This window comes from Myotis myotis, unplaced genomic scaffold, assembly GCF_014108235.1.
Source record: "Myotis myotis isolate mMyoMyo1 unplaced genomic scaffold, mMyoMyo1.p scaffold_m19_p_1, whole genome shotgun sequence".
Lineage (NCBI taxonomy): Eukaryota > Metazoa > Chordata > Mammalia > Chiroptera > Vespertilionidae > Myotis > Myotis myotis.
Genome location: NW_023416313.1, coordinates 174450013 through 174476780, shown reverse-complemented (window position 1 = coordinate 174476780; position 26768 = coordinate 174450013). Strand labels below are relative to the sequence as shown.

At 36.4% G+C, this 26768-nt stretch overlaps 1 protein-coding gene across 12 annotated transcripts in view; it reads left to right on the top strand.

Annotated features, from left to right (window-relative positions):
- ADAM10 (ADAM metallopeptidase domain 10) overlaps positions 1-26768 on the top strand; it is a 167818-nt gene that overhangs the window by 118013 nt on the left and 23037 nt on the right. For 9 of the 12 annotated variants that reach the window (XM_036302918.1, XM_036302951.1, XM_036302960.1 and 6 more), the window contains 7 exons: positions 3682-3845; positions 5538-5591; positions 9572-9755; positions 20419-20569; positions 21660-21843; positions 22531-22639; positions 23109-23329. In XM_036302918.1, the coding sequence (XP_036158811.1) occupies positions 3682-3845; positions 5538-5591; positions 9572-9755; positions 20419-20569; positions 21660-21843; positions 22531-22639; positions 23109-23329 (1067 nt within the window). Of the gene's footprint in view, positions 1-3681; positions 3846-5537; positions 5592-9571; positions 9756-20418; positions 20570-21659; positions 21844-22530; positions 22640-23108; positions 23330-23709; positions 23844-26768 lie in introns of those variants that run through there. The other 3 variants (XM_036302945.1, XM_036302937.1, XM_036302909.1) reach the window with 3 other exon arrangements.

Genomic DNA, 26768 nt, shown 5'->3' with positions numbered 1-26768 from the left:
AGTTCTCTGTTAAGCAGGTAGCCTCTTATTTAATTTAGAGACTGAAACATTAGTTCCTTAGCAAAGTAAATTATTTATATTAAATAATTTCTTTGTTCTACTTTACTTGCTATATTCTTATAACACACCTTTTGAGGGGCCATTTTTTTAGGGGGATAATTAAGTACATTCTGCTCATATATTATCCATCTTAATTTTATCAGTAGGTCACTAAATAACACTAGCTTTGGAATTCCTCTCATAGTTAATCCTGAACCATTCAGTATTCCTCTGACCATTTGTGAAAAGCAGTTTTAAAAAATTATTTATTGTTTAAAGTATTACATATAGTATTACATAAGTCTCCTTTTTTCCCCATTGACCTATCCCCGGCCACCCCCACCCCCCAGCACATGCCCTCCCCTCCCCCTAGTGTCTGTGTCCATTGGTTATGCTTATATGCATGCATACAAGACCTTTGGTTGATCTCTTACTCCCCCCCCCCCCCCCCCCCTGAAGTTTGACAGTCTGTTCGATGCTTCTGTGTCTCTGGCTCTATTTTTTTTTTTCAGTTTATGTTGTTCATTAAATTTGAAGAATATTTTTTGAGACATTTCATTTGGTAGAAATAGTCTCTTCTGTTTTTCTTATTTTAGAAACTTTCACTTAATTTTACATATTAGGATTTGAGGACATACAGAGCTTATCATGGGTTCTCAAGATAACCAACAGCTTATTGAATTCTTAACCTGTTGTTTAAAAGTCTATTTACAAGGTTAGGAGAATTACATCATTAGAATGTTGCAACAGAGCACTTAATATTGGCATTTTATTCAGGTCTGGATTGTCCTTTGCAGGATGTTTAACATCTGTGGTCCCTACTCATTACATGTGAGTACTGTCCCCAGACATGAAAGACAAAGAAATGCCCTCGGATATTTTTTAATAACCTATCTGGCAGTGGTACTACTGTGTTTCAGAATTACAGCTCAGATCAATATTGTATCGTCAGCATATTACTATTAAGTTTTAGGTACTTAGGTCTGCTCACATCAAAATTGTATTTTTAGATTCTGTCAAGATATTTTATTACCTTTGTAGTTTTTTTAATTTTACATTTCACCCTTCTCATTGTTATTCACAATTGTGTTTTTCAATGATGACATACATAGTAAAATCTTAAATTTATAATATAAAGCAATTGCTCAACTTTAGTTATGGTTTATTTATAAGTATATATGATATCTTACCAATAATTGAGTTTCTGGCATATCAAAACTAGTTACAGTATTAGAAAATTAAACTATAAGTTATAAAATTAGATACAGTATTCTATTTCCTTCTGTATAATTGAGTTATTCTAACATATTCTATTAGCCTGTAACAACTATGAACTTTTCCTATAATAATAGACCAAAAGCAGTTGCTTAAAACATTAAATAAGATATGAATTACAAAGGCTACATTTCAGAAAAGTACTCTCATGTATATGTCTGAACTTCTCTTATACTAGGTAGATCTTAAAAATACAGAAAAGTATATTATCAGAGTTTTTAATATATGCTCTCTACTTTTTTTTAACTGATAAATTTGCAGTGTGGAGTCTTCTATGCTTAATTCAAGTTTGACAGTACTACATTGGACCAATTTGCATATGACAAATCTTCGCTAAGGCAGGATATTAATTTACTATTTGTTCAAAACTATATAACATGTATACTATTATTATTATTATACAGAGTGCTGAGTCCTATCTTTCCTACTTTCTAGAAATAGTGATATAGTCCTTAGGACTCATCTCTAAAAGTAGAGGTATCTTAAGAAAATACATTAATTATTCATTATTCATTAGCTTTTTCCTTTTTTATTCAGTTTTCTGTGTAGAAAAGATAGTAAGTTTTGACTATCATAACGATTCTCAATCCCTTGCTGGTTAAAATCTGCGTGTACCCCAGTCTTTCAGTTTATTTTTCTGTGAAGCACATTATCATCTCAGCTTCCTAAATTATATCATAACGGTAATTTAAATTTATGTTTTGCTGCCATATACTTTCTGATTTTAAAAGGAACAAGACAGCAGTTGTATCATGCCATTTGTGCAGATCTATTTTTCATTGCTTTTTATTATATGCTTTATTAGAGATTGTAAATATTAGGTTTTAAAATATATATATATATTTATTTTCTTTAAAGTATTTTTTTTATTGATTTCAGAGAGGAAGGGGGAGGGAGAGAGAGATAGAAACATCAGTGATAAGAGAGAATCATTGATCAGCTTCCTCCTGCACATCCCCCAATGGGGATCAAGCCCACAACCGGGCATGTGCCCTGACTGGGAATCAAACCGTGACCTCCTGGTTCATAGGTTGATGCTCAACCACTGAGTGGCTGGCTTAAATATTAGGTTTTTAAAAATGATTTAATGACTTGGTTCTAACTTTGCATACACAGCTAATTTGAAGTAATTTGATCAGTTATCAGAATAATCCATTTGATTGTATTTTAACAAAAATTCAAATAGAGAAACCTTTTAAATGTGAATATAAACTAAAGAACTTCTCACTAAAAATCTTCAATAGTTAGGAGAACTATGTTTTTTTTAGTACAATGTAAATAAAGACATGGATTGGCCAGCCTGTTTCTGAATTTCATGTTCTTTTTCTAATTTCTTATGTTAACTGCCTTAGATATGAAAGCACTTTCATTTTGGAATTAAACTCTGAAGTTCAGGAACTATTAATGACTTAATAGGTATAAACGACTATAAAACGACTTAATAGGTATAAGTAAAAATATGGGTTTCCTTTTAAAATTTGAAAGTGTTCTCAAGATACATCAGAAAATCATAATTTAATTTTTTGAATTTATTTTGAAAAAAGTTTTAAACATGCCAAAAGGTTGCAAGAGTACTACAATGAATATCTGATAATTAACATTCTGCTCTCCCTCCCTACCTTCCCTCCTCCCTTTGTTGTACTTTTTTACCCGTTTTGCATAATTCTTTTTAGCTTTATTGAGGTATAATTAACAAAATTGTAAGATATTTGAAGTGTACATTATCCTGATTTGCTATTTGTATACATTATGAAACCTTATTCATCTTATAATTGAAAGTTTATACCTTTTACCAACCTCTCCCTACTTCTCCCACCTCCCACACCCCTATACCTTGGCAACCGTAGTTCTTTAAAAAACAAAAAAAATTGTATCTTGTCGCTCAGGATAGATAGTGAATCACGTACATACTCCTGTGCATCACTGCTTTTATTTGTAGAAGTGAGTTTCTCAGAATCTACTTAAGAATATTTTATTCAACTTTTGTGAACTTAAAAGTTTTCTTTGTAAAAGATAAAAGGTGTAGGTTTTGACTCAGTGTAAATACTGATATATTCAAATTTAACAGAAACGAAAGTATTTATTTTGTTAAATTATTTGGAGCAAAAATTTGGGGACCTTTTGGTTATGAAGAGGAAATTTTTATAAGGGCTTTGTACTCAATCCTGGGAGTTTCTTCATTAAAGCTTTTATTTGAAATGACTTCCTAATCGTGGACCAAAGAAACTTTTGAGTATTTGATATATGTGGGTACCAGTTGTATTTTGGACTCAAAATATAAAATGTCTTAATTTAATATAGCATATATTAGAAAGTTATTTTTGGGTGAAATAGATATTAATTTAGCCATCTTTTGCTCTGAATTAGGAAGCTCTGGAGGAATATGTGAAAAAAGTAAGCTCTATTCAGATGGTAAGAAGAAGTCCTTAAACACTGGAATTATTACTGTTCAGAACTATGGGTCTCATGTACCTCCCAAAGTCTCTCACATTACTTTTGCTCATGAAGTTGGACATAACTTTGGATCTCCAGTAAGTATTGCATAATTACTACATTTTAAATAAAATAATAAAAGTTATTAACCTACCTTTTATGTCAGTGATTTGTTTGTTTACAATGAAATTAAGTATGTATGAATGCTTTTATGTCAGAACAGTCATGTACTTGAGCATATAGAAGGGAAGGAAAGTAAAATATTTGTGATTAAAATAAGAAAAGTCAACCTAACAAAGCCAGAATTCTATGAAGGTAAGGGATTTTGTCTTTTTCATTCACTTCTATGTATCCTGGCCCTAGAACAGTGCCTGTTACATGATTTATTCAAATATTCATTGAATGAGAATAATTTTTAATTATTTAAAATATATTTTGAATGTTAGGAAATTGTGGAGTAGGTGTTTTGCTTGGTTTCTGTTAAAGTATTATTGGGGCTTACTAGATTTGTCTTTCTCTACTGTGGAATGAGATTGATATGCTCATCATCCAGAACGGGGTCAGCAAACTTTTTCTGTATAGGGCTAGCTAGTGAGTAATCTAGGTTTTGGGGGTAACATTTCAGTTGTATATTTTTCTTTGTTGTTTTTACAGTCCTTTATACATGGGAGAACCATTTTTAGCTTAGGCTATATTAAAACTGGTTGTGGCTTGCATTCAGATTCAGCCTCTGTTTCAGATTCAACAATTATCAGGATTTTGCTACATTTCCTTTCTGTATTTCTTCCTTTTTCTTTGTAAGGTATTTGAAGCAAATTCATTCATTCTTGTATATTTTAGTATACATTCCTTAAGAAAATAGACTTTTTTTTTACATAACCACAGTGTGATTGTATCTGACAAAATTAACAATTCTTTGGTATCATTTAATATCCATTTCATTGTATTGATTTTCAAGTGACCTAACGATTAATACACACAGAAATGCAAAGTACTGGAATATGTTCTTTGTGATTTTGATAGGATTTTAATAAGTTCGGGAAATTTTTGATAGGATTTTAATAAGTTTGGGAAATTTTCATATGTTAATTTATTTTACTTGTATCTTAACACTTGTAAAAATGGAAATTTTTATGAGTTTTGGAAAATATATACAGTTGTTTCAAATCCTTAAATGTGTTTCTCTAATTTTCTTCAGTTTGTAAAATGTAATGGCATCTCACTAAGTTGCAAATCTTTCCTCTTCTAAGTCCTATCTGAAATTGATAGATTATTATCAATACTCTTGGAAAAAGTATTTAAAATGTATTTAAATCTCCCTATCTTTTGACTGCTTTGGTGATCTGTCTTAAAAGAGTAATTGAAATTTTTAGAGATGAGCAGAGAACTGTTGTTCACAGTTAATTTGCATTTTCCAGGACAATCAAATGTCCTCTCTTCTCTCCCTGCTCTTCTATACTTTACTCTAGGTCCTCTCAAAGCATATAAATTACTGAGGATCTTAAAATACAGATTGTAGTTCAGTGAGTCTTTGGTGAGGCACAAATTTGCACATTTCTAAGAAACCCTCTGATGCGGTTGCTCCTGGTCTGTGGACCACACTTGGAGTAGGGAATTGAATCTATTCTCTTTTCACTTCCTGTCTAATCCATCCCCTACCAGTTGCTGGAGAGGTGTTTTTAGTATATTAATGTTATATTACTTATTGCTTATTGCTTAATGGATAAATTGGTTGACACATTTTGTCTCTCTTGCCATCTTTTCCTGTCATACTGATTTGGGCATTTCAGGGGCCTGGGGATCTGATGATTTGTGACCACTGTGGGGTTCTTGGTTTGGAGCAGGTAAGAACTCAGTTTCAAGCCAGCATAGACTTTAAAGTGAAAGAGTTTACAAGTGAAGTAGTGAGACAGAGTGGCTACTCCACAGTAGAGCAGCCACTCCCTAGTGGGATTTGCTCCCTTTATTGGAGCTCATTTAATTGGGGAGTAGGGCATTCAATAAGGGGGAAGAATATTCAGGATTTTTCTGGGAAAGGGGTGGAGATTCTTGGGAGAACAGTTGGCCATTTTATATCCTTATATGGGCTTTGCATTCTCTGTGTGTGTGTGGGGGGGGGCGGGGGGAGGGGGGTGGTTGTTTAGTATGCTAATGTATTACAATGAGAGAATAATGAGGCTAAGGGTTACTGGAAGGTGAAATTAGTCTCTGTTGGATGACCTGGCCTTCTGTTGGTTCTAAGCCATAAATCCATTGGGGGTTGGTCCTACTATCTCTCTGATAGTCCTTATATCCCATATTGGTTACATCCCTTTTGCCACATACCCTATCTCAACATCAGACTAGTTTTAATGGCTCTACCATGCTTAAACACACCCCCATTCCTTTGTGCATGTTGTTCATGTTACCATTCATATACATAGTAGGTACTTAGTAAATATTTATTAGGCATTTTAATAGTAAGATCAGCTAGAGCCATAAATTCCTGAGCCTATCTTCCTTCTTTTCTTTACCTGAAATCTGTCTTTATTTCTCCTGTTGTAAATCTATATACTATGTCAATATTACTTTCTCTATGAGTGGTTCACACTATCCCTTATATTTATCCTGTCCCAAATATTTATTGCACACCTATTGTTAACCATTTTATAAGCGTTGTTGTGGGAAGTTGTAATCATAAATGACACAAATTTTGTCTCAATATGAAAATTCTAATATGTGCCCACTATTATCAGATTAGTCTTTGTCTAGGTATAGTTCTGATCATTCTGATCCTGTTACTTCTGTTAATAGCTTACTTCTAGTACTAGTACCTATTGATACAATTTCCTTATCTTAGCATTTAGGGATTTCCATAATTTGGGTCCAAGTATATTTTCAATGTTTTCTCCCCTCTCTTGTCAAATTAAGTAATTTACAGTTCTTTAAAACTTTCCTTCTGTCAGGAAGCCAGTTTCTTCTCATGTCTGCCTGTTGAAAGCTTGATCCTTGCTGTTATATAATGTAAATTAGTGTGGCCCTTTTGACAGGCAGTTTGGCAGTGTGTATCAAGACCCTTAAAATGTTTGACCTTTTTACTGAGTAATTCTACCTCTGGGAATCCAACTAAAAGTAATAAATGCACAATCTGTCAATGATTTGTGTACATTTCAACAAAAGAAAGAAAAGGTATCCATGGCTATTTTATTATAGCAAACAATTTTAAACAGCCTAAGTGCCTCTACACTAGCAAAGTATCATGGAATGCTCTGCCATCATTTAAAAATAAAGCTTTTAAATGCTTACCTTATACTGTTAAACTGAAAGAAACCATTTATATAACCAAACACAGAGTATAGCCCAAATTTTGTATTAAAATATTATATTACTAGATACAAGTCATGTAGGAAATTGACCAAAATGTTAATTATACTCATTGTGGTTGGTGGATTGTGATTGAATTTTTCTTTATCCATTTTTTATTTTCTAAAATTTCTAAAGGAATATATGTTATTTTCATAGTCAGGAATAAGCTTTTCTTTTTTCTTATCAAACTAAGATTATAGTTTCTTTGCGAAGCTATATTCTCTTTATTTGAACTCTCACAGCACTTTTTGTGGGTATAGTCAAGTAGCTTTTATTTTCTGTTTTCTGTTTTGCTTATTTGTGTGCAATGTTTATTCCCTAGTATGAGGATGACAAATAGCTGGCATACATGTTTATAATTTGTTGGCTATGATCCATTACAGTCTCCTCTGGGTTAAAAAATAATAATTAGTGATATCTATAATGGATTTATGGGGCTTTATGAGGCAGAGAACAGACTATGCAGAGATATCGAAATTTGCTAGCCCTTTAAAATAGAATGTAAGTCCTTTGAGGGCTACTGACAGTGCTTAACTCATCTTTATATTGTCATATTGTATTTCAGCTTTTTCTTGTTTGATATTGAACACAACACCTATAGTTATTCAATTGAAAGATGATAAGATATTCTGTGATTACATCAAGAATTAAACAGTATTGGTATTTTTTTTGGTCTTTCTCTTTCTAAAATTCTAATGCTGAGAATAATTCTGGTGTCATATATTATGAAAAACCAAATTAAATTCTATAAAATGAATATTTTCTTGCTATATGCAAGAAAATATTGATGAATAGTAAAGAGTTGTTAAATGCTGAACCTAGGTTTAGGAGAAAGGCAAGAGGTATCAGGAAGAATAAAGGTGAAAGCAGTTGCTTTAATAGTTGCTTCAGATTAGGGAGTAGAAAATGAAAGTTACTTAGATGGATTCTGGGAAGAAACAGAATGGTTATGGGCAGTTCTTTTCTTTCTGGAGAGTAGGGTTGTCTGGCATTCAAAACAATTTAATTATAAATAGAACTATTACTCTAGGACCCATTGTTTTCATCCTTACTGACAAGTTCTGAATTGTTTTTGGAGCATGGTGAGGTGGTTTTGTTTTTAAAATATATTGTTACTGATTTCAGAGATGAAGAGGGAGAGAGAGAGAAACATCAATGATGAGAGAATCATTGATCAGCTACCTCCTGCATGCCCCACACTGGGGATCGAGCCTGAGCATGTGCTCTGACTGGGAATCCGAACCGTGACCTCCTGGTTCATAGGTTGATGCTCAACCACTGAGCCAGCTGGTGGGCTGTTTTGTTTTTAAATGTATATCGATACCCCAGGAGCTGGGGAGACCTGCTGTGATCTGGTAGTGTTCTCTTTCCCAATCTCAGTGCTGGCCATGTAAGTGTATTTACTTTGAGAAAGTTCATGGAGCTGTGGTTTGGTGCTTTACTGTATTTATCTGATACTTCAGGAATAGTTACCAACACCGTAAACTATTTCTGTACATAGACAAGTATGTCTCCTGTTTTATTCCACAAAGCAGTGTTTTGGTTTTACCTCTTGGCTTTGCCTGCCTGCCTGCCTGCCTGCCTGCCTTCCTTCCTTCCTTCCTTCCTTCCTTCCTTCCTTCCTTCCTTCCTCCCTTCCTCCCTCCCTCCCTCCCTCCCTCCTCCCTCCCTCCCTTCCTCCCTCCCTCCCTCCTTCCCTTCCTTTCTTCCTTCCTTCCTTCTTTTATTGATTTTTTACAGAGAGGAAGGGAGAGGGATAGAGAGTTAGAAACATCCATGAGAGAGAAACATCGATCAGCTGCCTCCTGCACACCCCCCACTGGGGATGTGCCCGCAACCAAGGCACACGCCCTTGACCGGAATCGAACCTGGGACTCCTCAGTCCACAGGCCGACGCTCTAACCACTGAGCAAAACTGGTCAGGGCGAGGCTTTTCTTAATTTGTATTTAAAAATGGATCATTGTGTTTCTATTCCTACTCAGCATTTACTTACCTTTCTTACATAATAGTAAATTCTCAACTCTCTTAGATGCCTATACTGTATGTACTTAACCCCATACCATTCTCTTTTGTTTCCTGTCTTTCCCAATTCTGTCTTCTCTGAACTGGCCCTAACATGTATTTTAATGAATATTTAGTAGTTTTTAAGTAGTTTATATTCCTCCTACTACTTTTAAAAGTAGGTGAACTAATTTTTAATAGACTTTTATGATAATTTGTCCTCCATTCTGCTACCTACTTAGAAAGCTATATAAGTTGTGGTTAGAGCTTCACTGATTTTTCCTTCCCTTCTAACATAACAGCCTTAAAAGAGCAGATTGTTTTCAGCCTCATAGTCTAAAACAATTGTAAGATCTTTTCTAAAGGAGAGTCTACAAGCTTTCATTGTTCTTCTGATGAAAAAATTACATTTAATCAGATGACCTGAAAACCTTATTTTACTTCCCTGTTTATGTAACTCTGTATTCTGTTCGACAGCATGATTCTGGAACAGAGTGCACTCCAGGAGAATCTAAGAATTTGGGACAAAAAGAAAATGGCAATTACATCATGTATGCAAGAGCAACATCTGGGGACAAACTGAACAACAATAAATTCTCACTCTGTAGCATTAGAAATATAAGCCAAGTTCTTGAGAAGAAGAGAAACAACTGTTTTGTTGGTATGTGTATTTTCCAAACATTTTATTATCAATATTTTCATACTTGAAATAATTATATGGTGAACACCTATGTACCCATCACCTATATTTTATGATTATTAACACTTTGCTGTATTTGCTTTATCACACTTATCAATCTGTCCATCCCTCAGTCCATAATTCTTGTTGCAATTTAAAGTATATTTCACCCCTAAACAGTTCAGTATATCATTAGAGTTCAGTATTTTTTTTAATTAAATCTTTATTGTTCAGATTATTACAGTTGTTCCTCTTTTTTCCCCCCATAGCTCCCCTCCACCTGGTTCCCACCCCACCTTCTGCCCTTACCGTCTCCCCCCCCCGCCGCCACACTGTCCTTATCCATAGGAGTACGATTTTTGTCCAGTCTCTTCCCGCACCTCCCACACCCCTTTCCCCCCGAGAATAGTCAGTCCACTCCCTTTCTATGCCCCTGATTCTATTATATTCACCAGTTTATTCTGTTCATCAGATTATTTATTCACTTGATTTTTAGATTCACTTGTTGATAGATGTGTATTTGTTGTTCATAATTTTTATCTTTACCTTTTTCTTCTTCTTCCTCTTCTTAAAGGATACCTTCCAGCATTTCATATAATACTGGTTAGGTGGTGATGAACTCCTTTAGCTTTTTCTTATCTGTGAAGCTCTTTATCTGACCTTCAAATCTGAATGATAGCTTTGCTGGGTAAAGTAAGCTTGGTTGTAGGTTCTTGGTATTCATCACTTTGAATATTTCTTGCCACTCCCTTCTGGCCTGCATAGTTTCTGTTGAGAAATCAGCTGACAGTCATATGGGTACTCCCTTGTAGGTAACTGACTGTTTTTCTCTTGCTGCTTTTAAGATTCTCTCTTTGTCTTTTGCTCTTGGCATTTTAATTATGATGTGTCTTGGTGTGGTCCTCTTTGAATTCCTTTTGTTTGGGGTTCTCTGTGCTTCCTGAACTTGTAATTCTATTTCTTTCACCAGGTGGGGGAAGTTTTCTGTCATTATTTCTTCAAATAGGTTTTCAATATCTTGCTCTCTCTCTTCTTCTGGCACCCCTATAATTCGGATGTTGGTCCGCTTGAAGTTGTTCCAGAGGCTTCTTACACTATCTTGATATTTTTGGATTCTTTTTTCTTTTTGCTTTTCCAGTTGGGTGATTTTGCTTCTTCGTATTTCAAATCTTTGACTTGATTCTTGGGATCCTCTAGTCTGCTGTTGGAACTCTGTATAATATTCTTTATTTCAGTCAGTGTATGCTTAATTTCTAGTTGGTCCTTTTTCATATCCTCGAGGGTCTCACTAGATTGCTTGAGGGTCTCACTAAGTTTATCGGCGGTCTCACTAGACACTTGAGGGTCTTACTAAATTTATCGGCAGTTTCTAGAAAATTCTTGAAAAACTTTATAAGTGTGGTTTTTGAACTCTATATCCAGTAGTTTGCTTTCCTCCATTTCTGTCATTGTGACCTGTTTCTTTGTCTCTGCATTTTGGCTGCTTCCCTGTGTTGATAGAGTGGCTTTCTGTGCTAGGTGTCCTATAGGACCCAGTTGCTCAGCCTCCCCAATTATCGGAGGTGGACACTCTTGGTGCACCCCTTTGTGGGCTGTGTGCACAGTCTTGTTGTAGTTAAGCCTTGATTGTTGTAGGTATCACTGGGAGGAATTGACCTCCAGGCCAGTTGGCTGTGAGAATGAGCTATGTCTGCAGTGGGAGAACTTCTGTGCTGGAGACACCCTTCTGGGGCAAGACTTGCTTCAGTGGGGCTTTGGTGCTCACTGAGTCTGCCCCCTGAGTGTGTCCCTTATGGTTCTGAGGAGTTGTAATGTTGATGGTCCCACTCTGACCACTGGGTACACTGGCTCTTGGATCTCTAAGGAGGTGCTAATTTATTATCTGCCTGAGGCTACCCAGCAGGGGCCCAGCTGTGAAGCAATGGAAGCTTCTGTGGGGCCTCGGCCTTCTTTTGGATGTTCTGGTTCTCTCTGACCCAGCTGCAGTTTGTTAGGTAATTTTCAGATTGCAAAGGGCCAAGCCTTTCATATGCAAAAGCCTCTGCTCACAGCTTGGGTGGGGCAGGGTTTCAGGGGATCAACAGGGCGGACCAAGCAGCTGTGGCTGCTCCTCAGTCCTGCCCTAAGAGGCCCTCTTCTCAGTGTCCCGGTAATTGCTGCAAGCACCTCTGAGAGAAAGCTGCCCTCGAATTCTGACTGATGCCAGACAGTCCATTTTCTCCCGTATGAGTGTGGGTCCCCAGAGACTCGCCTGGAACTGGAGTTCAGAACAGTCGGGAGCTTGAGATTCCCTCCCGATTGAAAAAGACAACTGTGTCCTCAGCTGCCAGCCCTTTCCACGTGCGCTGCGTCCTCAGTTGCCAGCCCTTTCCGCGCGTCTCCGTACCTCTGCACTTTACTTCTGCAGCTCCTCTGGGTCTCAGTGTGCTTTTCTCTTTCCTTCTAGTTGTAGAATTTCCACCCAGCCAGCCTTCCTGTGGTTCTGGATGATGTTTGTTTTGTCTTTTAGTTGTATTTTTGAAGTGGTTGTGCGAGGCAGCAATTTCCAGTGTTTACCTATGCCGCCATCTTGGTTTTTCTAGAGTTCAGTATTTTTTGTGATTCTTTTATTTCTTACATTAGCGAAGTGCACAGATCTTATTCCACGCTTTGATGAGGTCTGACAAGTGCATTTACCTGTGTAACCTCTCAAGATACAGAGCATTTCTATCCCCCCAGAAAGTTCTTTCATTTCTCTTCCCAGTCATTTCTCTTCCCAGTTCTTTCATTTCTGCTCCCAGCACACACACACAGAAGTACCACTATTCTGATTTATTTTGCTTGTTTTACTTCATATAAATGGAATCATATAGTTTGTATACTTTTGCTCTCATTCAGCATAATATTTTGAGATTTATCATTACTATTTTGTGGTTATTGCTGAGTAGTGTTGCATAGTATCACAGTTTGCTCATCCACTCTCCTACTGATTAACACCTGGGCTTTTCAGGTTTGGGCTAATATTAATTAAGCTGCTATGAAATTCTCTTTTTTTTTTATTGTAGCAAAATATAACATACAATATGTATTTCAACTAATTTAAGTGTACAACTCAGTGGCATTAAGTATATTCACAGTGTTGTGCAATCATCACCATTTCCAAATCTTTTCATCATTCCAAATAGAAATCCTGTAACCATTAAACAATAATTCCTGTTCCATTCTCTCCTTAGCCCCCGGGCACCTCTTATCTATTTTCTGCCTCTATGAATTTGCCTATTCCAGATATTTCAAATAAGTGGAATCATACAGTATTTGTACTTGTGTGATTCTGGCTTATTTCACTTAGCATAGTATTTTCAGTGTTCATCCAAGTTGTAGAATGTATCAGACACTTTGCATAATACTGGTATTTTCAGAATTCATCCAAGTTGCAGCATGTATCAGATTGCCATATTTAAAAAAAAATTCTAAGCCTTTAATATTTTTTTAAAAAAATTCTCACCCTAGGATATTTTTTTCCATTAATTTTTAGAGAGAGTAGAAGGGAGGGAGGGGGAAGGGAGTGGAGTTGGGAGAGTGAGAAGGAAGGAGAGAAAGAGAAATTGACATGAGAGAGACACATGGATTGATTGCCTCCTGCATGTGCCTGCAACCTGCAAACCAGGTACATCCCTTGACTGGGAATCAAACCCATGACCCTTTGGTCCACGGGCTGACATTCTAACCACTGAGAAAACTGGCCAGTGCAGATTTGCATACATTTTTGTGGCTGAATAATATTCCATTATATGGATATGACACATTTATCCATTCATCTGTTATGTCTCTCTTGTGGCATTTAATATTCTAAATAATCTGTCTTGCATTATGTTTTTTTGGGGGGGGGGGAATTCTTGTCCTATTTCACAGAATTATAAATTACTTGAGGGCAAAATTGAGGCTTCTCACCTTGAATATAAAGAGCACGCAGAGATGGGTTTAAATATGACAGCAAAGGAGAAAGAATTGAGGAAGATTTCCATATAAACAGGGCCTTTTGATTTTTTAGCTGGATTTTAAATAAAATTGAGATATAATTGAATAACATTGTGGCCTTCGGTTTTTAACCTTAATTTTATAGTTTAGATTCACATACAGTATAAGAAATAGCAGATTCCATGTACCCTTCACCCAATGGTAACATCTTACAAAATTGAATAGTAGAGTATCATGACCAGGATATTGACATTGATGCAATCCACAGATTATTCAGATTTCCCTAGTTTTTCTTGTTCTCATCTCTGTGTGTGAGTGTGTGTGTGGTTCTATCCAGTTGTATAACATGAGTAGGTAGGTATATGTATTCACCACCACAGTTAAGATACAGAATGGCCTGTCACCACAAGGAACCCCCAGTGTTCCCTTTTATAGCCACACTAACCTTCTTCCTGCTGTCTCCTCACTTCCCCAGTAAGCTATTCCCCATTTCTAAAATTTGTCACTTCAGAAATCAATCTATCTATCTATCTATCTATCTATCTATCTATCTATCTATCTATCTATCAAGCCTAAGTGACGGAACGACTGGTCAACTGGTCACTATGATGCGCACTGACCACCAGGGGTCAGGCGCTCAGTGTTGGAGCTGTCCCTTGGTTGTCAGTGTGCTCCCACAGCGGAAGCGCCGCTCAGCTGACTGATGGGCGCCAGACACTGGGCTCACGGCTGGCGACTGCATCTGCGGCAGCATGAGCTTCTCCTGTCTCCACGTCAGCGTGCTACCGAGTGGTGGCGGCGGCAGGTGCAGCAGGATCGGGATGAGCAGGAGTGGCATGGCACCCAGCCGCCTGCCACTTTGCACATTACTACATCCCTCAGGGGATGTTGGGGATTGGATCGAAACCGGCAGTCCAACATCCCCCAAGGGGTCCCAGATTGCAAGAGGGCGCAGGCCAGGCTGAGGGACCCCCACCAGGCCTCTAGTATATATAAAAGCCTAAGTGACTGAAGGACGGGTCAACTGGTCGCTATGACATGCACTGACCACCAGGGAGCAGGTGCTCAATGCAAGAGCTGCCCCCTGGTAGTCAGTGCGCTCACATGGCCAACCTCCCGTGGTTCCTCCTCCTGGCCGGCCTGCCCGATCACTGGCCAGGCCAAGGGTCCGCGCCCATGCACAAATTTGTGCACTGGGCCTCTAGTGTTATATAATTAGAATCATATAACACATACAACCTTTTTGGATTGGTTTTTTTATTCAGCATAATTCTTAGAGATTCATCCAAATTGTTGCCTGTGTGAATAGTGTGTTCCTTTTTATTTCTGAGTAGTGTTCTGTGGTATGTTTGTAGCACAGTTTGTTTAACTTATTAAAGGACATCTGGGCTATTTCCAGTTCTTGGCAATTACGAATAAAGCAGCTAGAAACATTCATATACAGGTTTTTTTATGTGTACATCAGTTTTTATTTCTAATCTAATTGATGGGTCATACAGTAATGATTTGTTTTTATATTTATGTGAAATAGCCAAACTGTTTTCTAGAGTGGTTTTACTATTTTATTCTTTTTTTAAAACAAAATTTATTGCTTGATTTTTAGAGAGAGAGAAAAGAGAGGAAGAGGGAAGAGAGAGGGAGAGGAAGAGAGAGAGAGATATCACTTTATTATTACACTAGTAGCCCGGTGCACAAAATTCGTGCACATTAAAAGGGAATTAATTGCCCTAACCGGTTTGGCTCAGTGGATAGAGCATCGGCCTGCAGACTCAAGGGTCCCGGGTTCGATTCTGGTCAAGGGCATGTACCTTGGTTGCGGGCACATCCCCAGTGGGGAGTGTGCAGGAGGCAGCTAATCGATGTTTCTCTCTCATCGATATTTCTAACTCTCTATCCCTCTCCCTTTCTCTGTGTAAAAAATCAATAAAATATATTTTTTTAAAAAGGGAATTAATTAGCAGAGATATTTTAATATTGCTATTTGCCCTTTCTCTATAATAAAAGTGTGAGAGTTGAAAGGAAATTAGTAAAATGTAATAAAAATAATATATAAATTTATTAATAAATAAACTAACAAAAGGATATAACAACAACAGAGGCATGATATAAAAACGACAAAAACATGATATGAAAACAACAAAAACATGATATAAAAACAACAGTGATGCAAACAATGTCTGATAAAGTGATTAAACTTATTCTAATATCTTCCTGTACACCACATTAAGAGTGAAAACACTTTCAGAGTGCTTGACTAATTTTTCTTGTGATGAAGTACTTAGAACTTTAGCTGTAACATCACATGCTCTTCAAACTCGAGAGAAAGCAACATGTAACCGACCATGTGCAAAAACGGGTTCAGGTAGGAATATGCCTACTTTGTCTAGAGTTTGTCCTTGTGATTTATTAATAGTCATCACAAATGCTGGCATCACAGGAAACTGTTGTCGAATCAATTTAAGTGGGAGGCCAGTGTCATCTGGGGACAAATTAATTCTTGGAATCAGAACAGCCTCTCCCTCTGCAGATCCTGTTAATACTTCAGATTCGATAATGTTAGGTCGTAATCTTTTGATAATAAATCTGGTACCATTACAAAGACCCCATTTACTATTGAGATTTCTCAATAGCATGATGATTGCACCCACTTTCAATTTTAATTTATGACACGGCATTCCCGAAGGAGTAGTAATACTATTAAGAAATTCGATGGGAAAATTTTCCTTTTCAGCATCATCTGTGGAAGCAATGGAATCATCACTCAGATATGTGTGAAAATCTCCATCGAGTATATCCAAATTTTTTCATTTAATTTTTGAATATGCTCATTTTTTGGACAAAGAATTGCACGTTTAGATATATTTTTAATATTATCTATAGCAGTGGTTCTCAACCTTGGCTGCACATTAGAATCACCTGGGAATCTTTTTTAAAATCCTGATTCCTGGGCCTCATCCTCTGGAATTTGTTTCTTTGTTATGGGGTGGGGCCACAACATTAGTAACAAAGAAACAGAATTAAAATTTTATTGTGGGGAGCCGCTACAGTGTGTTGGACAGGTTCAAGCCTTGGACTGATGAGAGGGCACAGTCCTCTCATTGCCACGTGCAAGTCCCAGCTTGGAGGACAAGGCCCTCCCAGCATAATTATAGCCAACAGCTGTAGCTGTAAGCTTGAACTTATGGTCCCACGTGCCTGAGTGATGTAGGCTTGATAGAGTTGAGGTGCATGTAGTTGAGTAGGATTGAAACCCAGGAGAATGTTGTAAACATCTTGGTCACGCCCTTACTTTGACTCGTAGCATCTGCTATAAAATAAAGGCATGGCTGTGGGTGTGGTTGCTGTCTCTCAGAGAAGCAGCGTCCCACTGAGACCCGGCTTTCATTCTCTTGTCTGTCTTTTCTAAGCCTTTCAGCCGCCCCACTCAGGTTCACCCCTGGCCGTGCTGGCCCGGCACACTTTAGAAAGATATGCCTCCACGCTCCCAGGGCGGGTTCCTGCCTCAAACCCTGCCCTTACAGGAAACAGCTCCGGGGAAACAGCTTGGGGGAGGGCACAGCCGTTGCCAAGACAACTCCTGCAGGACTGACTTCCTTCTGCTTGGTCATGGTGGTTCTGGATGTGATGAACACCACCCATGGTTTTTATATAAGTAGATTTATTTATGCATTCATTGGTTGATTCTTGTATGTGCCCTCACTGGGTATTGAACCTACAACTTTGGGTTATCGGGTCAATGCTCTAACCAACATGAGCTTGTGAGATACCTGGCTAGGGAAGTGGTTTTACTATTTTATATTCCCACCAGCAGTGTATAAGTGATCTAATTTTTTTGCATCCTTGCTAGTTTTTTGGTATTTTTAATAGTTTTATTTTATCCATTCTAATAGATATATAGTGATACCTCATTGTGGTTTTAATTTTTATTTTTCTGATGACTAATGAATGATGTTGGACATCTTTCCATGTGTATATTTGGTGAATGTCCATATTTCTTGGTCATTTCTAATTGTATTATTTTTCTATTGAGTTTTGAGAATGCTTTATACAGTCTAGATCAGCCGTGGGCAAACTACGGCCCGCGGGCCGGATCCGGCCCGTTTGAAATGAATAAAACTAAAAAAAAAAAAAAGACCGTACCCTTTTATGTAATGATGTTTACTTTGAATTTATATTAGTTCACACAAACACTCCATCCATGCTTTTGTTCCGGCCCTCCAGCCCAGTTTAAGAACCCATTGTGGCCCTCGAGTCAAAAAGTTTGCCCACCCCTGGTCTAGATGGTTGTCATTCATCAGATACTGATCTGCGAATATTTTCTCCCAGTCTATAGCTTGTTTTTTTTTAATCTTTTTTCACAGAATATTTTCCAGACCAAAAATTAAATTTTGATAAGGTCCAGATGATCAATATTTACTTTTACTGATTGGTTTTCTCATTTAAATCCATCTTTTTCTTTTAAAAGTGTAGATTAAAATTATACTGATGTTATCATTTTTGTTTTTATTATCAATGTAGCTTTTCTAAAGCTTTTAATGTAGAAGTGCTACATACATTCTTGATTTTTCAACTGGGTTTTCACAATAAACTTTCTGGTTGAATTTGAGTTTTAAAAATGAGCATATTGCTTTGCAAGTGTTAAGGGAAGGAAATTTGTTTCTTATAATGAAATATGTACCTAGTATAATTTTTGCACTTAAATAGCATCTTTTCTGTGTGTAAGCTGTTAGTTAGCAAGTAGCTGATTGAAGTAATATTTCTATGTGAAATGTAAATTAATGCAGTGAATGTTGTATCATAGGTTTCCTGACTTTACCACTTTTCCTTTCTTTTTAATTACATGTCACATGAATTACAAACTGATTATTACTAGACTTTAGAAAAACCATTATTGTTTACGTAGTATATACTAGTATAAGCATGTGCATGCATCTACTTTTATAAAACAAAAGAGATGGTATGAAATGAAAGAGGGATAGAGATCTAATTATTGCTAACATTTCCTTTAATATTTGATGTGGTTAAAGATAGGAATGAACTTTATGAATATAAACCTAGACTTTCTAGATATTTCTCGTGTTGAGTTCCTGCATTTTAGATGTGTTCCCTTGTAATTATTGATTTCTCCATTTGAAGCCTGTACTACAACTGTTTTCCACATTGATTTGGTGTAGAAAGAAAAGAGCACCAGATTTTTAGATATAGACCTAGGTTTAGTCTTTTGCCCATACTGGGGTATATGGATTCCTGAAAGTCACAAACTGTCTGAAAGTTAGTTTCCTTTTCTGTAAAATGAAGACATTTGATTCTTATCATTTCCCTGTAGGTGCTGAAGTTCTGTAATTTTGTGATCTTACAAAGAGTAGCATCCTTGTTCTAATTTTAACCTCATTGACAAAATCAAATAACTTGAAAAGAGATCCTAAAATTTTTTCCAAAATTATTCACTGTGCTTAGGCTAGGCAGTATGACCTTAATGAACCAAGGTATTTGACCCAATACTAATAGGCCCTGTGGAAATACAAAAGATATAAATAATACATGGTTCTTCCCTTAAGGAGCTTGGTCTAGTTGAGAAGCAAAACTAAAGTAAATTAAAAAATGATTACTTATAGACTAATATACAACCAGCAAATAGAATGTGGGAAATTCCACAGAACAAAATGACCAATTTCTTTAATGAATAAAGCATGTTAAAAAAAAAAAAAGAGTAAATCTGCTATATATTAAAAGAACTGAAGACACATGTCAACCAAAAGCAATCATCAGGAGAGGGTGTTGGGGAGCCTTTTGTAGAACTTGGTTCAGATAAACCAGTTATAAAAAGATAGTTGAGTAAAACTGAACATGGATTGGCAATTAGATGCTATTAAGCATATGGCTAACTTTGTCAGATATGATAATGGTATTATAGTTAGATTTTTAAAAGAAAAATCTTATGTCTTAGATTCATCCTGGAGTATTTACAATAGGGGTGGGGAATGTTTGGCCTCAGGGATGTTTAAGGCCTGCAAAATCATTTGGTCTGACCCTGCCAAGGCATTAGGGGTGAGTTAGCCAAATATAGCAGGCTAATTTTTAAGTTGATAATTTTGTATGGCCCGCGAATGACATAAATATCCAAAGGGCCCTTGGCAGAAAAAAGGTTCCCCACGCCTTATTTAGAAGAACAAATGAGTATGCTAGGTGGAGTTGTTTATTGATAGTTATTAAAGCTGAGTGATTGGTACATAGGAGTTCATTGTACTTATTCTGTTACTGCTTCTGTGTAGTTTTGAAATTTTCTGTCTAACAAAAAAAGTTGAACTTGTTTCTGGTTGATAAATCACTAACTTAATTTGTATCTGTGTAATATAAATAGTGCTGTCACTGTTCAGTAAAACTCCGTATGGCATGGCCTAAATAGAATGTTACCACTTCTAGAAGGGACCTTAGAAGAGATCATCAGGTCACATCCCCTCACTATATAGATGAAGACACAAAGGCCCAAAAAAGGGGAAGCAAATTGCCCAGACCACCTTGCTAGTTAATGACTGAACCAGTGTTAGTAATAGGTCTCTTAATTTCCACATTTCTAGGTTCTTCTACCTTTCCTGTCAAAGTTTTCCTGTCTCCAAAGAGTTTGTGAATTTTAAATCAAATTAATGTGTGCATAGAATGTTTACTTTGTCTTGTTTATTTTCCTCAGAGTCTGGCCAACCTATTTGTGGAAATGGAATGGTAGAGCAAGGTGAAGAATGTGATTGTGGCTATAGTGACCAGTGTAAAGATGAGTGCTGCTATGATGCAAACCAGCAAGAGGGGAAAAAATGCAAGCTAAGACCTGGGAAACAGTGCAGGTGCCTTGCTAATTCCAGTCATGTTTATGTTCCTATAAAGTCAGCTGAAGGCAGTTATGGCAGATTTAAAACAAATTAAGAGATGCATATGCTTTTGAAACTTCATCTTTATTTGTTGTTGTTTTGCTTCATTTGTGTTTTTTCTCACACACACACACACACACACACACACACATATATATATATATTTTTTTTTTCCTATTCCATAGCATTGGTTAGTGCACTGTTGTTGGCAAATTGAACTACATGTAATTGTAATTTGTGTGGTGGGTGTTAAAAAAGGGACATGCAAAAGATGCTCAGTAATGCATTTTATTTAGTTCTTAACTTTAAAAATATTATCATCCATATTTTTAGGATCTTAATTTTAAATATTTAAGTAATATGGATTCCATATACTCTTTTTAAAAAATATATTTTTATTGATTTCAGAAGAAAGGGAGAAGGAGAGAGAGAGATAGAAACATCAATGATGAGAGAGAATCATTGATCAGCTGTCCCCTGCATGCCCTCTACTGGGGATCAAGTCTGCAATCTGGGCATGTGCCCTGAATGGGAATCGAACCCTGACCTCCTGGTTCATCGGTTGATGCTCAACCAATGAGCCATATCAGCTGGTGGATTTCATGCACTCTTATAACTTAGTATCATATAATTATTTCACTTGTTATATTACTTTGGTAGTAATTGACACAAGCAATAGAATATTGTTTGTGCAATACTGGTTTGTTTTTCCTACTTTGATTTTAGCATATAAATGTGAGGAAATTGATAAATTGACTAATGTATGATGTAATTATGAAGGACACTGGTAACTTGCCTAATACTAAATCCATTTTCTATTATAGCCTTTCACTAATGACAAATAGAATAAGAATGCCTTGCTTATAAAAATGAGACAATCACTTTTCTATGCTTATTAGAATGTTGAAATTTAGTAGCCTTTTATTTCAATATTTGAAGTTGTATATCAATAACATACTATTTAAAAGATAAGATTTATATTTTAAAAATTAGGACCATATCTATATATATATATATATAAGAAATATCCTAGCAATTTTCTTTAATCATGTAATGTTTCTTTTAGTCCAAGCCAAGGTCCCTGTTGTACAGCACAGTGTATATTCAAGTCAAAAACTGAAAAGTGTCGGGATGATTCAGACTGTGCAAAAGAAGGAATATGTAATGGCATTACAGCTCTCTGCCCAGCATCTGACCCTAAACCAAACTTTACAGACTGTAATAGGCACACACAAGTATGCATTAATGGGGTAAGCATTTGATGTATATATTTTTAATTTAGTTTTATAAAACCTGCTTTATCAAAATAGTTGTTGACACTTAAAGCTGCATAGTTAAAGTAATTAATCTCAGTTCCTGTTTCAGTATCTATTTCCCCACAAAGCCAAAATGTATTATATGGTTGATGGCATCCTATTAGTTACTGACTTGCCTTTTACCTTTCCACTGTGTGTGTTTGGTATTCTCTAGAGAAAAATAGTTGTACAACTAGTCATGTAACTTTGTACTGCTTTTAAGTTTTATAAATTAATATCTTTTTAGGAGCCTAAATAAAAGAATATAAAGCCTTTGAAGCTTTCTTGACTAAATGGTTACTTTCTTCTATATGAGGAAAATTTCATTTTTCTCTTCTTATAAAGCAGCCATAATAACTAACATAAAATTGATGTTTACTCTCTTTTTCTATTTTTGCTTTGTAAAGATTTTGATATTTTAAGTTGCTATTTCTTTAAAAGATTTCCTATCTTATTTGCACTTATTCTTTTTCAAATATGTTTATATTATCCGTTTCTGATACTAATTTATGCTTTCCCCCCCAGCTTATGTTTCTCCTTAATTATTTTACCATTGGAGGCTTATATCTGCCTGTCTATTACTGTGCACAATAGGCTTGACTATTTAGGGATTAAATAATTGATTTTCTATTTTCCTTTCAGCAATGTGCAGGCTCTATCTGTGAGAAATATGGCTTGGAGGAGTGTACCTGTGCCAGTTCTGATAGCAAAGATGATAAGGAATTATGCCATGTCTGCTGTATGAAGAAGAGTAAGGCTTTTAAAAATACTAGAGTATAAAATTTGTTTTGAGAATCTTATTTTCTCTTCTATTTTAAGTGTTAAACTCTGACATATACTTTGCATAGATAATTTCAGCTAACCTGATCCTCTTGAGAAAGAAAAACTTTAGATGTAGCATAGCATTGTGTTTTAGTATTAGGTCCCTACAGTGTTTTTAAAATGGTAAACTAGACAAAAACCGGCCAGCTTTATGGCAATTAATATAAACACTGTTAGATTTTAAAGCTATTGTAGCCACTAAGTAAAGAGTTGCTGGTTGTTTACTTATATTGTAACATTTAAGGTGAATTCCCAGTAGTGTTATTTAGCCTCACTAATGAAAGTCTTTGTAACATGTCATGATAATGATTTTAGGCAGTTTCTTCCTCCTCCCTTTCTCCCCAGCTAGTCCCCTAGAAAATCTGATCTTCAACTTATATTTCGTACTTCTTTTCCAGTGGACCTATCAACTTGTGCCAGTACAGGGTCTGTGCAATGGAGCAAGCATTTCATGGGTCGAACCATCACCCTGCAACCTGGATCCCCTTGCAATGATTTTAGAGGCTACTGTGATGTTTTCATGCGGTGCAGATTAGTAGATGCTGATGGTCCTTTAGCTAGGCTTAAAAAAGCAATTTTTAGTCCAGAGCTCTATGAAAACATTGCTGAATGGATTGTGGTAAGTTGTTTTTATTTATAAAGAATCCTTATCTTAAAATGTTTTGATCATAATTTTACTTAGAGGTACCAATGTTATGAGAAAATCACTTTTCTGTTTATACTGGAATTACTTTATCTCAAGAATGATTTTAAAGTTCAAATATCCCTGGGTATTAATTTCTTCTAAAGTGATCAGAATATCTGCATGTGTATCATTCATAGATTGGTTGGTAGGTGATGGGAGTCATTCTGTTTTACTCTGCTCCCTAGTTCCTGTCCTGATGGGTTACTTCCTGCTTTGGTCCATATGCTTAGGGCATTTTCATGGGAGTTTTTCCTCTAGTTGTTTTGGAAAGCCCTGCTTGCTTTTTATACTTCTCCCTTGTCTCAATATGACAGATAGCCAGCTGCGGGTTCTACTTTGCTGAACAGGAGAGATGAAAGAGAAATTGGTGATTTTCTGAAGGTTTTTTCTGGTGTTTCAGTATAATTTCTGGGTCTTCATCTTGTCCGTGATAGGACTGTTGAACAGGGTAAGATCAGATACAGAGCCTTTTGCAGATTCGTTAATGATTATGGATGTTCATTCCAACATAAATCCACTGAACTGTATTATTTTTAAGCCCACATTTCTCTAAGTTGTACAGATGTTAAATTACCTGAAATTTTCTTAGAAGATTTCTGAGAATGACTATCTTAAGTCACTTAAATATTCATTTTCTAAATGATTACATTGAAATATAAGTAGAAAGCTTGCAGTGATGTATTTGATAATGTGCTATACCCAAACTGAAAGAGTTTGCTTTGGAAATTGACTTAGAACTCAGCTCTTCCTCTTTTCCCCCTTTTCCAATTATCACTCACCTTTTGTGTGTGTATTCAGGACCGAATATGCCTGAAAAGCACACCAAGAAGTTGTTTGTGTGGATTGTCCCTCTTTTGGGTACTTTTAGAATAACAACTTTCTACATTAACAATTTTGGAATTAGCTCCAGCATTAAATGGTGTTTATTACACATAGAAAGAGTAATATGTGGTTTTTAGATATATGATGATTATGTGGTGGAGGGATCATTGAAGTTGGAATTAGGAGACCTAGATTTTAAAACAAATAATTGGGCAATTCTTTTAACTTAGTTATTTTTATTTTTTTTTAAAAAATATATTCTTATTGATTTCAGAGAGGAAGGGAGAGGGAAAGAGAGATAGAAACATCAATGATGAGAGAGAATCACTTATCGGCTGCCTCCTGCACGCCCCTCACTGGGGATCAAGCCCGCAACCTGGGCGTATGCCCTGACCGGGAATCGAACCAGTGACCTCTCGGTTCCTGGGTCGACGCTCAACCGCCGAGCTACACCCGGCTGGGCTATCTTTATTTTTTTAAAATATATTTTTATTGGTTTCAGAGAGGAAGGGAGAGGGAGAGAGAGAGAGATAGAAACATCAATGATGAGAGAGAATAATTGATTGGCTGCTTCCTGCCCGCCTCCTACTGGGGATGGAGCCCACAACCTGGGCATGTGCCCTTGATGGAATCAAACCTGGGACCCTCCACGCCACAGTGCTCTGTCCACTGAGTCAAACCAGCTAGAGCTAACTTAGGTATTTTTAAAACATAAGTATATTACTCATTTTTGTACTCCTGCACTTGATGCATAATGGGTGTTCAGAAAATATCAGTTAAAGTAAAGGTGCCTTGTGACAAGTGGAATGAGACAGGTTTTGGAATTACACAAGGATTCAGATCATCCTTCTGGCCTTTGTTAGTTCTGTGACTTCAAGTAACTTACCTTTCTTGGCCTTATACTTCCCTATTTTCAATTCAGATCCAGCTCTTTTTTCAGATTACCTTTATTAATAAGATGAACCTGGCCCCCGTTCAATTCCCAGTCAGGGCACATGTCTGGGTTGCAGGCTTGATCCCCTTCGTGGGGTGTGCAGGAGGCAGCTGGTTGATGTTTCTCTCTCATCATTGATGTTTCTATCTCTCTCTCCCTCTCTTTTCCTCTCTCTCTAAAAAATCAATAAAAACATTTTTAAAAAAGAATAAGTTGTGATCTAGCATACTTGTCTCCTATAGAGGACTATTTCTGAAAAGAAATCTGATAATGGTGATCTCAGAGTTATGTTCCACTTAGTATATGTTGTGCCAGATATTTTAGGTTTTCTAGATAGGCTATTATGTAATCTAAAAATAGTATATTTTTCATTTTCCTTCATTACCTTTATTCTTGACTCACTTTTTAGAATTTCAAAAACTCATTCATTTATTCCTATTTAAATATTTAATAGGAATGATCTTTTTATTTAAAGTATTTTCTTTTTGTTGTTAATCCTCACCCAAGGATATTTTCCCATTGATTTTTAGAGAGAGTGGAAGGGAGGGGGAGAGACTCAGAGAGAAACATCAATGTGAGAAAGACACATCAATTGGTTGCCTCCCTCATGCACCCCAACCAAAGCCAGAGATTGAGTCTGGAAATGAGCTACGTGCCCTTGACCAGAACCAAACCCGAGACCCTTCAGTTCTCTGGCCGACAATCTACCTACTGAGACAAACTGGCCAGGGCTATTTAAAGTATTTTTAAAACCTCTTTTCATTTTTAGATTTGAGGATTTAGTGAAATGCTGATTACAATGAATTAGCAATGTGAAGTATTTTCTTGTGCTCTGGAACTCATTAATCAGGCACTTTTAGGTTTCTATAAGTTTGCCTTGAATGTAGAATGCTTTTGTTTTATTTCATTGTTGATATTCACATGAACACTTTTGGATAGCATGGTCCATAATGCCTGAATGGTACCACTAGGCTGTGCCTGCATTTGTGGGCATTAACCATGTCAGACATAAGGTAACAAACTTCTAGTTCCCTATAAGTTGTTTGTCTCATTTGTGTTACCTGCAGAGTTCACTTGCACAGCAGAGTTTATTTTGTTACATTAATAGCTAATGCTTTGGTCTTTCATCATGTTCAGAAAGTGGCCTTTCAGTTAGTCATATAGGATGCTCTGGTGTAAGAAGGTATGATAGAAATTGGGTTAGTTTCACTCACTTTTCTTTTCAGTGGTCCCTGGTAACTTTTTGTCTCCTTTCTGTTATATATTGTTGCATCTTTTCTCCTCATGTAGGGTAGGTAGAGTAGGAAGAATCTTAGTAGTTTATTTAATACTTCAGGGCATGAGTTACTGATTGCTACTGGTATCATGGAAATGATGGACTTTTACTTTCTTTTCTGGAATAAAGTTGTTTTCAACAGTGTTTTGAACATATTTCTCAAAAATATGTTTACTCTATTTTTTTAAAATACATTTTATTGATTTTTTTATAGAGAGGAAGGGAGAGGGATAGAGAGTTAGAAACATTGATGAGAGAGAAACATTGATCAGCTGCCTCTTGCACACCTCCTGCTGGGGATGTGCCTGCAACCAAGGTACATGCCCTTGACCAGAATCAAA